Here is a 15,051-nt window from a genome sequence, read left to right as displayed (position 1 = left end):
TGCTGCTGAATTCCCTAATCTCCTCCAGGGCTACATGAGCCCAACTGCCTCTGCCTGGCCCATGCCTTCTTCCTGACCAGAGCTTCAATTTCCATCATCATCCAGGGTTCCTTATTCTTGCCTGTCTTGTATTTCACTAGCAGGGTCATTTCAAGTCAAGTCAAGTTTATTCGTCACATACACGTACGAGATGTGCAGTGAAATGAAAAGTGGCAATGCTCGCGGACTTTGTGCAAAAAGCCAAACAAACAAACAACCAAACAAAGTACAAACAGAATGGAACAGAATCACATATTCTTTTGCATATTAAATATTGTGGGCAGAAGGAAAAAGGGAAAAAAAACAGCAATTTAAAAACAAAAGCAGTAGAATGGTACAGTAAAGTTAGTCCCTGGTGAGATAGGAGTTTACAGTCCTAATGGCCTCTGGGAAGAAACTCCTTCTCAACCTCTCCGTTCTCACAGCATGGCAACGGAGGCGTTTGCCTGAACGTAGCAGCTGGAACAGTCTGTTGCAGGGGTGGAAGGGGTCTCCCATGATCTTATTGGCTCTGGAGTTGCACCTCCTGATGTATAATTCCTGCAGAGGGGCTAGTGAAGTTCCCATAGTGCGTTCGGCATTTGTATCTTGAACTCTCACTGTCACAATTAAGAAAAAAACTCCCACTTTCTGAATGTCTCTTTGCCCGCAAACAACTTACTCCAATAGGTTTTTATCAGTTTCTGTCTGATACCATTGGCCTTGCACCAATTTAGAAAGTTAACTTGTGGTCCTTATTTATAACTCTTTTAAAACTAATAGAATCGTGATCACTGGTCCCAAAGTGCTCCTCCTTGGCAGCTCAGTCACTAACCATGTCGCATTTTTGAAGATCAGGTCAAGCCTCTCCCAGTAGGCCCCACAATATATTGACAGAGGACGGTTTCCTGAACAAACTCCACGTCAATTAAGCCCTTGTCACGATGGCAATCCCGGTCAATCCCCACTGATATCAGTATTGTCTGCAATCTCCTGGTATTTTTGTTCCTGTTGGGGAACTAGTTGGGGAACTAGTTGGGGAACTATAATACAGTCCCATCAAGGTGATCATCCCCTTTTATTGCTCAATTGTCATATTTGGAGTATTGTGTGCGGTTCTGGTCTCCCCATTACTGGAAGGATGTGGAGGGTTTGACAAGGATGCTGCCTGGATTAAATGATATCAGCTATAAAGAATGGTTGGACAAACTGGGATTGTTTTGTCTGGAGCATCAGAGGTTGAGGGGAGATCTGATAGAAGTATAGGTACAGCAGGCAGTGAAAAAAGCTAATAGCATGTAGGTCTTCATAATGAGAGGATTTGAGTATAGGAGTAAAGAGGTCCTTCTGCAGTTGTACAGGGCCCTGGTGAGACCACACCTGGAGTATTGTGTGCAGTTTTGGCTTCCTATTTTGAGGAAAGACATCCTTGCTATTGAGGCAGCGCAGCGTAGATTCACGAGGTTAATCCCCGGGATGGGGGGATTTATCATATGGGGAAAGAAGGGAAAGACTAGGCTTGTATTCACTGGAATTTAGAAGGATGAGAGGGAATCTTATGGAAACGTATAAAATGATAAAAGGACTGGGCAAGCTAGATGCAGGAAAAATGTTCCCAATGTTGGGGGAATCCAGAAACAGGGGCCACAGTTTAAGAATAAAGGGGAGGCCATTTAAAACTGAGATGAGAAAAAACTTTTTCACCCAGAGAATTGTGAATTTGTGGAATTCTCTGCCACAGAAGGCAGTAGAGGCCAAATCATTGGATGAATTTAAAAGAGAGTTAGATAGAGCTCCAGGAGCTAGTGGAATCAAGGGATATGGTGAGAAGGCAGGCACGGGTTACTGATTGTGGATGATCAGCTATGATCACAATGAATGACGGCACAGGCTCGAAGAGCGAAATGGCCTCCTCCTGCACCTATTTTCTGTGTTTCTATGTTTCTATATATAAAATTACATATGAGAGGCTTAGTTAGGGTAGACAGTCAAAACCTCTGTCAAAAACTAGAGTGAATCGTTTAAGATGCCAGTGGAAGTTTAAGAAATGTGCTTGCCAGATTTTTTTATGCACAGTGGTGGGTGCGTGGAACGAGCTGCCATTGGTGGTCGTAAAAGGTGTAGATAGAGTGGATGTGAAAAAGATGTTTCTAGTAATGGGGGAATCTAGAACCAGAGGACTCAGCCTCAGAATAAAAGGAGGTACCTTTGGATTGGAGATGAGAAATAATTTTTTTCCCTTTCACATTTGAAACATTATACCCTGAAACATTGAGCTGCCAGTTCTCTCCACTTAAATTATAATAGCTAAATTTTCACAGTTTTGCACACTAATTGGAGCCTAAATCTGTGCCTTAACACTTTGTAATCTATGCATTTGTAATCTATGCATAAATACACCTCAGACTATCATTCCATACGTGTTCATTGTTCTGGCCATGCCTGTTTGTTTTTAGATTTACTTGATTAAAACATCTGTCTTTGCAATTATTTTACCTGTTGATCTATTGCTCTGACCATGCCAAACCAATCCCCTATCCATGCTACCATTTATCTCCTGTTACTGTGTTCAAAAGGGAACTGCAGATGCTGGAATATCGAAGGTACACAAAATTGCTGGGGAAACTCAGCGGGTGCAGCAGCATCTATGGAGCGAAGGAAATAGGCGACGTTTCGGGCCGAAACCCTTCTTCAGACTGGTGGGGGGGGGGAAAGAAAGAAGGAAAAGGGGAGGAGGAGGAGGAGCCCGAGGGCGGGCGGATGGGAGGGTGGGAGGAGACAGCTAGAGGGTTAAGGAAGGGGAGGAGACAGCAAGGGCTAGCCAAATTGGGAGAATTCAATGTTAATGCCATAAGGACGCAAGGTCCCCAGACGGAATATGAGGTGCTGTTCCTGTTACTGTTAGCTCTAGTGCTGGAGAAAGTGCAGAGGATATTCATCTGTGCTGCCATTCATCAGTCTTAGAATAAAGGGGAGGCCATTTAATACTGAGGTGAGAAAAAACTTTTTCACCGAGAGAGTTGTGAATTGTGGAATTCCCTGCCACAGAGGGCAGTGGAGGCCAAGTCACTGGATGGATTCACTGGATGATTGGGGACGATCAGCCATGATCGCAATGAATGGCGGTGCTGCCTCGAAGGGCCGAATGGCCTCCTCCTGCACCTATTTTCTTTGTTTCTATGTTTCTATTTATGCCTGAATTGGAGGACTATAGTTATGGGGTGAGTTTGGATAGGTTGGGTTGTTTTCCCTCGAGTGAAGGAGATGGAGGAATGTCCATGTAGAAGTTTCCATGAGAAATGGTAGAATTATGGTAGGGATATCAAGAGCAAGAGGACAGAGGTTTAAGGTGAGGGGAATGTTTTAATCAAAAGAGTGGTTGATCCCTGGAACTCGCTGCCAGCGGGGATGGTGGAGTTAAGTTTATGTTAAATTAAGTCTCATTACGTTTATGAGACATTTAGACAGGTATTATTGTAAGGTCATTGGTACAGTATTGAAAGTTGCAGACAAATGGGATTAGTGTAGATGGCCAAAACATTGGTAGGACTTGGGGGGTCGAAGGGCCTGTTTCAGTGCTATCCATCTCATGATTGATACCAGCCTTTTGCATGGCACCTCATCAAATATCATTTGAAAATTCAAATATAATCCATCTACAGGTTCCTCTCCATCAACTCTGCTTGTTGCATCCTCGAAAAACTACCAAATTTGTCCAAAACATTCATTAAAACATGATTATCTGGTAACAGGCTGTTGTGATTTGAACATTTTGTAGTTAGGTAGTATTTTTGAAAGATGTTGTTGTCAACGGTCCCTTGGAAGGTGATTTCTACTTTCTTGTACTCTGGTTACAGTTTGAGGATGAACATCCACAGTTCACGTTATGTCCTCAACTCAAAGCAGGCAATTAGAATGGTATAAAGATCAGTGTCTGTCGTGGAAGAAGTAAACAAGGCTCGGGGAGATATCAGTGGATGAGCGGTGCCAGATATTTGAACAATTAGTTTATAACATTTGTTTAAGAAAGAACTGCAGATGCTGGAAAAACCAAAGGTAGAGAAAAATGCCGGAGAAACTCAGCGGGTGAGGCAGCAACTATGGAGAGAAGGAATAAGGCGCAGTTTCGGATCGAGACCCTTTTTCAGCTTGAAGAAGTTTATAACATATGGTAATCAAAAACAGGGAGCCCAGGAGAAAGCTGGTTCCACCTCAAGGAATCTTGGAGGTAGCTGGAAGTCCCTCTGTTCCTAAATACGGGTTAGGGCCATACCATAACTTTGGCCCACCGATGCTGCACTGACCAGCGATTCCCACACATTAACATACCCTATACACTCTAAGGACAATTTCACATTTATAGCAAGCCAATTAATTTACAACCTGTACGTATTTGGAATATGGGAGGAAACCGAAGACTTCGGAGAAAACCCACGTGGTCATGGAGAGAACGTACAAACTCCGTACAGACAGCGTCCCTAGTTGGATCGAACTCTGGTCTCTGGCGCTGTGAGGCAGCAACTCTGCTGCTGCGCCACCATGCCACTCACAGGATTAAATTCCATCACGTGTCATTTTACCAACTGATCAGTATCTTCCTATAATCTAAGAGTCTCCACCCCACCACCCACAACAGTGGACACCAATCTTGTCCTCCAATAGCCAGTGGGTGAATTTCAAATACAATGTACCCAATCCTTCTATCCAGAGATGCTGCCTAACCCGCTGAGTTACTCCAGCATTTTGTGTGTATCTTCAGTTTAAATCAGCATCTGCAGTTCCTTCGTACACAATGTACATAGTCCATGGGGCTGTGTCATTGCCCCAGTATAAGCGAGTTCAGTATTCCAACTGCGCATCCCCAGGTCACTAGCTGTAAACAATCTAGGCAATGGTGGTGCTGCATTGTGTGCAGGCTTGCGTTTCATCTGTGGTCGGGGTCGGGCCCGGCTGTCCGTTGCTGTGGGTGCTATTGAGTTGCTGTTGGGCCGCCCCTGTTCCCGCCCCGGTGTCCCGTCCCTGTCCGGGGTGGCCCTGGGCTGGCGGGGCGGCCCTGGACTTGCAGCCGCTGGCTCCAGCTCGGCTCTGCCTGTCTCGCCGGGTTAGCCAGCAGCCCTCCTCCCCTCACTCCGACACCGAGATCCTGCTGAAGATGGGCAGCCGCCAGCCCTGCTCGAAGATGGGCGACTCGGAGCCACTGCTGCTGGAGTCGTCCTGGTCGGAGAGAGAGTCTGCGGATGGGCTCCGGGCGCCCGCTGGTGCTGTTGGTGCCACCAAATTGGCGGTGCTAGTGGCAGCAGCAACTTCCTCCTCCCTTGCCCAGCCCCAAGCCCAGAGTCCGGGCCAGCTCCAACTCCAGGTCGGGGCTGAAGGCTCTGGCACAGGCGAGGCCGGGGCCCTCGCTCCTCCTCGGGGTTGTGGATCAAATGGCAGAAGCCGGTAGTGTGGAAGGTGCGGCACGGCTCCGTCTTGTACTTGGGGTGGCAGCTGAGGGAGCGCAGTCGTCCAGGCCGTTGACGAACTGGCACTTGTCGCCGCAGCGGCCCATCGGGGAGCGGGTTCCTCTGGTGTTGGAGCGGGGTTGGGCTGGAGTTGGCGCTGGCTGTGGACCAGGGGCCGCTGGTGTCATCCGACGGGGCTGTCAGTTGGCCCGGCGGGAGAGGCGGAGGTGAGCTGGGGTCGGCGCTTCTCCGCGCTGGCGGTGAGCCTGGGGGCCAGTGTCCTGTCGGTCCGGACATCTCCGGCCGCCCTCTAGGCGGGGATGGGGCACTTGAGTGGGGGGGGGGGGGGGGGGGAACCGGCAACGGTCCAGTGGCGGTTCGGCGGCTATTACGGCGCCGGGGACACGGGTTCGATCCCGGTCTCCCATTGAAAAAAGACAAAAAATCGGACCCAAACTAAACATTGAATCTGCAGTGCTTCGTTTGATTTTTATTTATAGCGATGATTCCTTGCGTTTTTCGGAATACAGACTGACCGCTCCCCGGTAATTTGTGTGAGGACTTGTATGATGATGTGTACGTGATTGCTGTTGTTTCTTTGCATCCAGGTGTCCGACTGTATTTCAGCACAATGCCCTTCAAGAATCCAGCTGCAAGGCCCAGTGTGCTGATGCTGATACATGTCCGTCTGCCGCCAGGATTCTCTGCCTCTGCATCCCCGCAGAGACCCAGCAAAGTCCACAAAGCTCTGCACACGAAAGGTACTTGCTTCACAGGGGAATAATGACAAGTGTCCTGCACTTTAGTCTCAGGACAAGATAAAGGAGTCTGGTGCAGGAATTGGTCAGTTAACATAGATAGAAACATAGAAAATAGGTGCAGGAGTAGGCCATTCGGCCCTTCGAGCCTGCACCGCCATTCAATATGATCATGGCTGATCATCCAACTCGGTATCCTGTACCTGCCTTCTCTCCATACCCCCTAATCCCTCTTAAATATAGCCAATGAACTGGCCTCAACTACATTCTGTGGCAGAGAATTCCAGAGATTCACCATTCTCTGTGTGAAAAATGTTTTCCTCATCTCGGTCCTAAAAGAGTTCCCCCTTATCCTTAAACTGTGACCCCTTGTTCTGGACTTCCCCAACATCGGGAACAATCTTCCTGCATCTAGCCTGTCCAATTCCTTAACTACTAACTTCCTAACTTCCACCCTTTTCTTGCACCATTTCCGAGACTTATTTTCCATTTCCGGATCTCTCTGCCTCCATCTTGGAGAACATACTATCCATGGATATTTATTATTTAGGATCACCATTCCCACTGGGAATTAGAGTAATAAATATTCATTTTTATAATTGATAGGAGCAGAATTAGGCCATTCGACCCATCAAGTCTACTCCGCTATTCAATCATGGCTGATCTATCTTTCCCTCTCAACCCCATTCTCCTGCCTTCTCCCCATAAACTCTGACACCTGTACAGATCAAGAATCTATTTAACTCTGCCTTAAAAATATCCATTTGACTTGGCCTCCACAGTCTTCTGTGGCATTGCATTCCACAAATTCATCACCCTCTGACTAAATAAAGTCATCCTCGTCTTCCTAAAAAAATATCCTTCTATTCTGAGGCTATGACCTCTGGTCCTAGACTCTCCCACTAGTGGAAACGTCCTGTCCACATCCACTCTATCCAGGCCTTTCGCTATTCGGTAAATATGTGGGGAGATTGCAGATAACTGTAAGGCATTATAGGGTTGTAACAGCGGGTGTTTCCAGCACCCCTTGTATTGACTGGAACTGCTGTAGTTGTGCAGAATTTGTTCGATGCATCCTGGAAAGGCTTCTCAAGCAGTACATCAGATTGTACTATAACTCCTGTTTCCATAAAGCTAATTGGATATAATTCCACTGATGAATTATATTTGCAATATGTGATTAGATGCATTGCCTTCTAAGAATCTAGGGTTTCAGTTTCACCAAAGATGGTTATAAAATTGACAAGCGATTGCTTCTATTGACACGTGCAATGGTACTTCATTAAACAATGTAACGTGCAGCCTTTAATATCTTTAGCTTGCATTAACAAAAATAAAATGGGTTATTAAAAGGTCCTTTAATTTTGAAAATTCTACAGGGAAATATAACTACTATTGCGTGTAAAACTCTCTCGCCTCTAACTCCCTTTTCCCCATTGACAGGATTGTTTTCTCACAGTATTTTCAATTACACAAAACTTCTTTGGGATGCGATGATAGCAGAGCCATGTGTATGTAGATGACCTGACTTGATGGGGGGGGGGGGGGGGGGGGGGGGGGGGTAACTGGTGGGAAATGAGACTGGCCAAGTGACTGAAGTGTCAGTGTGGAGCACTTTGGGACCAGTGGTCACAACTTGTTCATTAAAACAATAGTCGTGGAGAGGATTGAATTGGTCTGCAAGTTGGTCCTAAATGGACATCTGACATGTGGGAGACTTTTAAAAATGAGATGGGGAGAATTCAGGGACAGCACATTCCTGTTAGAATGAAGGGCAAGTGTGGCAGGATTAGGGAATCTTGGTTGACAATGGATATTCACAGGAAAGGAAAGATTTCAGCTGATGCTGAATTTGGTGGCCTGTACTTTCAAGCTTTTGTACCTTCTGCTTCTGACGGAATGACCGGGGTGTGAGTGCTCCTTGATTATGTTGGCTGCTTTTACATGGCAGTGTGAAGTGTAGATGGAGTTGATGGTGGGGAGTCTGGTCTGGGGGATGGACTGGGCAACACCTAAACTCTGCAATATCTTGTAGCCTTGGGCAGAGCTATTGCCAAACCAAGCTGTGATGTATTCTCTGGTGTATGTGTAGAAATATGTAAGAGACATGCTGAACTTTCATGTTGTGAGGATTCTCCCGACGCCGGAGCACCATCATCCGGCTAGAACGGCCTGGAACATCGGGCCTCCGTAAAGGCAACTGCAGAGGCCTCAATAGGCCCGACTATGGGTGGACATGGGGATGGGTACTGGACTTTGTGCCTTCCCCCACAGTGGGAACCATTGTGGGGGGATGTTTTTTATGTTACATTTCTTTATTATTGTTATGTTGTTTTCTTTTTTATGTGCTGCAATGGCAATACACATTTTGTTAGGTGGCTGTACACCTTGACAATAAGTACTCCTGTTTGAGCACTGTTGGGGGGGGGACAGCCTACCTGGGGTAGCAACAGCGGCCAGGCCTCCAGTACAGAGACCGGTTCTGTTGCTCAGAAGGGTAAGGAAAAGAAGAGGAGGGCAATAGTAATAGGGGACTCTATAGTTAGGGGGTCAGACAGGCGATTCTGTGGACGCAGTCGGGAGACCCGAATGGTAGTTTGCCTCCCTGGTGCCAGGGTCTGGGATGTGTCTGAATGTGTCCAAGATATCCTGAAATGGGAGGGAGAGGAGCCCGAGGTCGTGGTACATATAGGTACCAATGACATAGGTAGAAAAAGAGAAGAGGTCCTGAAAGGAGAATTTAGGGAGTTAGGAGGAGAGTTAAAGAGAAGGACCGCAAAGGTAACAATCTCGGGATTACTGCTTGTGCCACGCGACAGTGAGAGTAGGAATGGAGCGAGGTGGAGGATAAATGCGTGGCTGAAGGACTGGTGCAGAGGGTAGGGATTCAAGTTTCTGGATCATTGGGACCTTTTTTGTGGAAGGTGCGACCTGTACAAAAAGGATGGGTTGCACTTGAACCCGAGGGGGACCAATATCCTGGCGGGGAGATTTGCAAAGGCTACTGCGGAGACTTTAAACTAGAACGGTTGGGGGGGAGGTACTCAAATAGAGAAAGCTAGTAGACAGTGTGTGAGGCAGGAGGCAGAGAAGGGAAGCACTCAGACCCAACATGTAGGGGGGAAAGAAGAAAACAATAATAAACAGAGAATAAGAGGTGGTGGGGTTCTTAAATGTGTGAGCAGAGAGACAGAGGGGCGTAAAATGAGGGTAGAAGCAATAGGTAGCAAAGTGAAAAGTAAATGTGGCAGGCAGACAAATCCAGGGCAAAAATCAAAAAGGGCCACTTTTCAACATAATTGTGTAAGGGGTAAGAGTGTTGTAAAAACAAGCCTGAAGGCTTTGTGTCTCAATGCAAGGAGCATTCGTAAAAAGGTGGATGAGTTGAATGTGCAGATAGCTATTAATGATTATGATATAGTTGGGATCACGGAGACATGGCTCCAGGGTGACCAAGGCTGGGAGCTGAACATCCATGGATATTCAATATTCAGGAGGGATAGACAGAAAGGAAAAGGAGGTGGGGTTGCGTTGCTGGTTAGAGAGGAAATTAACGCAACAGAAAGGAAGGACATTAGCTTGGAGGATGTGGAATCGATATGGGTAGAGCTGCGAAACACTAAGGGGCAGAAAACGCTAGTGGGTGTTGTGTACAGGCCACCTAACAGTAGTAGTGAAGTTGGGGATGGCATCAAACAGGAAATTAGAAATGCGTGCAACAAAGGTAAAACAGTTATAATGGGTGACTTCAATCAACATATAGATTGGGTGAATCAAATTGGCAGGGGTGCTGAGGAAGAGGATTTCTTGGAATGTATGCGGGATAGTTTTCTAAACCAATATGTAGAGGAACCTACGAGAGAGCAGGCTATTCTAGACTAGGTACTGAGTAATGAGGAAGGGTTAGTTAGCAGTCTTGTTGTGTGTGGCCCCTTGGGCAAGAGTGACCATAATATGGTTGAGTTCGTCATTAGGATGGAGAGTGACATTGTTAATTTAGAAACAATGGTTCTGAACTTAAAGAAAGGTAACTTTGAGGGTATGAGATGTGAATTGGCCAAGATTGACTGGCAATTGATTCTTAAAGGGTTGACGGTGGATATGCAATGGAAGCCATTTAACGACTGCATGGATGAACTACAACAATTGTTCATCCCAGTTTGGCAAAAGAAAAAATCAGGGAAGGTAGTGCATCCGTGGATAACAAGGGAAATCAGGGATAGTATCAAAACAAAAGACGAAGCGTACAAATTAGCCAGAAAAAACAGTCTACCAGAGGACTGGGAGAAATTCAGAGACCATCAGAGGAGGACAAAGGGCTTAATTAGGAAAGGGAAAATAGATTATGAAAGAAAACTGGCAGGGAACATAAAAACTGACTGCAAAAGTTTTTATAGATATGTGAAGAGAAAGAGATTAGTAAAAGCAAATGTAGGTCCCTTGCAGTCAGAAACAGGTGAATTGATCATGGGGAACAAGGACATGGCAGACCAATTGAATAACGACTTTAGGGATTGGACAGGCTAGATGCAGGAAGATTGTTCCCGATGTTGGGGAAGTCCAGGACAAGGGGTCACAGCTTAAGGATAGAGGGGAAATCCTTTAGAACCGAGATGAGAAAAAAATTTTCACGCAGACAGTGGTGAATCTCTGGAACTCTCTGCCACAGAAGGTAGTTAAGGCCAGTTCATTGGCTATATTTAAGAGGGAGTTAGATGTGGCCCTTGTGGCTAAAGGGATCAGGGGGTATGGAGAGAAGGCAGGTACAGGTAACTGAGTTAGATGATCAGCCATGATCATATTGAATGGCAGTGCAGGCTCGAAGGGCCGAATGACCTACTCCTGCACCTATTTTCTATGTTTCTATTTCACTACACCAATTGGTGTATGTGACTAATAAAGAACCTTTGAACCTTTGACCACGTGAAGGTTGCAATATCCCACCCCAGGTCAGCTGTGATCTTAATGAATTGAACTGGTCAAATGGCTGATTGGTCTGTTCATGCTCATTGTTCATTGTTAGGAATGACACAAGATTGTTGGGCAGTACATTGACGTTGTACTTGGTTCTTGATGAGTGAATGATCTGTGGTTGTTCCTGTATTGAACTTTGTGCTTTGCTGCATGAAAGCTGAAATAATGCTGGTATCGCATTCTACAGGTGTTCTGCTGTTGGCAGCTTCTGAGAATGATGACAACGATGTCCTTTGGTGCATCAATCACGACTCTTTCCCCTTCCAGAGACCACTCATGGAAGTACAGGTAAGACTGGAATCGTCTGGACTTTTTAATGGGCTTCACTGCATTTCACACAGTTATAAAGGAATTATAGGTAATAGCTGCAGAGTGATACGAGATACTGCAGAAACAGGACTTTTGAGTAAAATCAAACTGCTGGAGGAGGTCGGGTAGCATCACGGGAGGAGAATGGACATTAATGTTGATGCACCCACAGGCTCACAAGATACTGACTAAGATAAGACCACAAGCCAAACTGACGTGTTAAACAGTGCTGATTCGGAGGAGTGACTGGAAGAATTTCAAGCAAAATTCAGGCAACTTCCATACACCCAAGAGCGGAACTCGCTATCAAAACATGGAGGGGACGGGGGACACAATTTTTTGGCGGCCACGCGCGCATGCGCACACTCACACACGCGCGCGCGAGGCTTCAGAGGCTCAATCCACGCTAAATGCAGCTCAACTGCCTGTCTCACCGGGTTAACCACAGCCCTGTCTGGACTGACGGTATACCGGCGCTGCTTCTCCACGCTGGGCCATATTTCCCGCAAGTCCAGGAAGGGGTGTAAGCTCACCTGGCGGGACAGGCAGAGTTAGCTGAGTTTTGAGCTGTTTCTCTGCGCTGGCCCGTCTGACTGCCGACCAAAGACCCTATAGGCTATAGTATAGCGAAGGATCGTTGCTGCCGACCTCGCTGGCCGGGGGTGGGGGCACTCGGGGCAGCGCCGGAGAGCCGGCCGGGATCGATCCTGGCTGCGGATGAAGCGCAGGTATGTGCCACGTCTCCCGCCTCCAATCATCGCGCTGAATCATGTCCCGCCCCCATTGTCTGCTGACTGACGTCTCTCACCTCCAATCGCCGCCCTCGATCATCAGTCCCACCCCCACTGTCTTGGGGAAAGCGGAGATTTCACCGGTTTTAAAATCCGGATTACAAAAACTTGGGGGGGATGTCCCCCACCTCTCAAAACATGGATGGGACGTGTGTCCCCCGGGTTTTCCGCCCCTGCATACATCTGCTTTACCATTATATACTTGGGTACCACTTTCAGGGACCTATTGACAGATCACAAGATCACTCTGTCGATCAATGCTGTTAGGGTCTTGCCATTACGATACATTACGATACGATGGAACTTTATTTATCCCAGGAGGGAAATTGATGCCAACAGTAAAAAATACACAAAACACACAAAATACATGTATACTTTCTCCTTGCATTTAACTTGCGCAGTGCAACACCTCATACTTCACAAAAAATCAGCCTGAAGAAAGATCTCGACCCGAAACGTCACCTATTCCTTCGCTCCATAGATGCTGCCTCACCCGCTGAGTTTCTCCAGCATTTTTGTCTACCCTCGATTTTTCCAGCACCTCGCACCTTTTCAGATTTAACTCCCATCTGCCATTTCTCCATTTCTGTTGCTGATTTCTATCCTGCTGTACACTTTGACAGCCTTCCTCACTGTCTGCAAGTCCACCAATGTTGGTGTCGTCTACTAAACTTGCTAACAAACCCAAGTCGTGTATAGACATCTCAAAAACAAAACTAAATAAAATATTTCCAAATGTCTCTCCCATCTGTGATAAGTGCCTAACTAAAGAGGCAACAATAGCACACTCATTTGTTTCCTGTGCAAAACTTCAGAAATTTTGGAAGGAAATTTTTGAAAGCTTTTCAAAAATATTTAAATTAAGACTGGACCCAAATACAGAATTAATGATTTTCGGAGCAAGGGAAGCCTGTTCTGAACTAACTATATTTCAAAGATGTTTCCTAAACTATGGTTTGATAACGGCAAAAAAACTTATACTTAAATTCTGGAAAAACGCTCCTATCCCAACGTTTAAAATGTGGATCACAAATATGTCGGAAATATTACATCTCGAGGAAATGAGACTCGTTCTAGCAGGAAAACAAGAACAATTCTTAAGAATATGGTCACCTTTTATTGATTTGTTACAAGTGTAATATGATTCAGCATAACCCTAGAAAGTTATTGTTTTAGAACAAGGTGATGGGTGTGAATCGTTATGAATTAGGCACATTCCCTTTCTTTTTTGTTTAGCTCTACCTTCTTTGGATTTTTTACTTATTTCCTTTCCCTTCTTAAGGCCCTCTTCTCTTTGGGGCATGTTTTCTTTTCTTTTTTCTTTCCTTTTTTTTTCACATTCTCAAGCACGCAGTCTACTTAACCATCATCATTCATTTAACGCCAACTACTGCGGACTCACTTCACTACTATCCTCATTCTTCTCTTCTTTCTCTTTTCTCTTTTTCTATTACAGGTTAAAGTTTAAAAAAAAAGAGAAGTTGTAGAACAAAATGTATTGTGTTGCATATCATGATAAAGATGTATGTACAAGGCCTCTAATATAAATAAAAAAATAAAAAAGACATCTCAAACAGTAGAACAGAGATCCCAGCACAGTTCCCTGAGGAGCTCCAACGGTGACAGTCAGCATGACACCTCTTTTGTGAGTAAGCCAGTTCTGAATACTAACGGCCATATCACCATGGATCCCATGCATCTAAAATCCATGTAGACAACATTCAGCGCCCTACCCATATCAATCACCTTTGTCACCTCCTCAACAAATATGATCAGGTTTGTAAGGTATGGTAAGGTAAAACCTGTAAGGTCTATGTAAGGTAAAACCTGCTGCGAGGCAAAGCTGCGCTGACTGTCCCAAATTAGTCCATTCTCTTACAAATGCGAGTAAATTCATTCATTCTAAATCTTGTCCATCGGCTGTGGTTCTACATGTAGAAGGCCGTGGTGTTCTGTAATGGGACCCATTCTTTCCCTTGACGGCTGTGGAGGCTTGTGTTTTGATTGCATTGAAGCGATAAATGGATCAGTGGATGTTATTGTGATCAAGGACAGAGCAGGAAGACTGTGTAGTGTGACAATTGGTGATGGTCTTGTTGAGCAGATCTCCTTTTCCTTAAGGCCCTGTCCCAGTTACTCACGAACTCTTCCGAGTTTTCCCCTTGATTCAAACTCGGGGAATGTCGGGTAATGTCGGTAGCGAGCTCGTAGGAACCGGTAGGAGTCCGGAGATGTTTTGTAGCTGCTCGTAATGCCAGCCGTAGGAACTCAGGGCATCAGGTATGTCGGGATGTTTTTTCAACATGTTGAAAAATGTCCACGAGTTTTAAAAAAATAGCCCCGAGTACCTACGAACGGCTATTACCGTAATTCTCCGAGTTCGAATCAAGGGGAAAACTCGGGAGAGTTCGTGAGTAACTCGGGATAGTGGGACAGGGCCTTTAGGGTGTTGTGGGCTGAAATACTTAGCAGTACAGGCAGCATCAAAGTGGAGAGGAGCAGAGTGAATGTTTCGGGCTTCTGAAACATGAAGCACATTTGCCCCCACAGTGGTGGTGTAGTAAATCTCTGCATTAGACCTTGGTTTATGGTTAAAACCGAGATGAGAAGAACTTTTTTCACACAGAGAGTGGTGAATCTCTGGAACTCCCTGCCACAGAGGGTAGTCGAGGCCAGTTCATTGGCTATATTTAAGAGGGAGTTAGATGTGGCCCTTGTGGCTAAGGGGATCAGAGGGTATGGAGAGAAGGCAGGTACGGG

The 15,051-nt window shown here is 45.9% G+C and overlaps 1 protein-coding gene across 1 annotated transcript in view; it reads left to right on the top strand.

Moving 5' to 3' along the window:
- The window catches only part of nup155 (nucleoporin 155), a 129,159-nt gene that overhangs the window by 38,975 nt on the left and 75,133 nt on the right, over positions 1-15,051 (top strand). The window contains exons 11-12 of the mRNA XM_033018766.1: positions 6,068-6,220; positions 11,379-11,479. Coding sequence (XP_032874657.1) covers positions 6,068-6,220; positions 11,379-11,479 — 254 coding nt within the window. The remainder of the gene's footprint in view (positions 1-6,067; positions 6,221-11,378; positions 11,480-15,051) is intronic.

The sequence above is a fragment of the Amblyraja radiata genome, chromosome 3, assembly GCF_010909765.2.
Source record: "Amblyraja radiata isolate CabotCenter1 chromosome 3, sAmbRad1.1.pri, whole genome shotgun sequence".
Classification (NCBI taxonomy): domain Eukaryota; kingdom Metazoa; phylum Chordata; class Chondrichthyes; order Rajiformes; family Rajidae; genus Amblyraja; species Amblyraja radiata.
The sequence above is the reverse complement of the archived record's forward strand: the minus strand, read 5'-3'. Positions and strand labels throughout refer to the sequence as shown.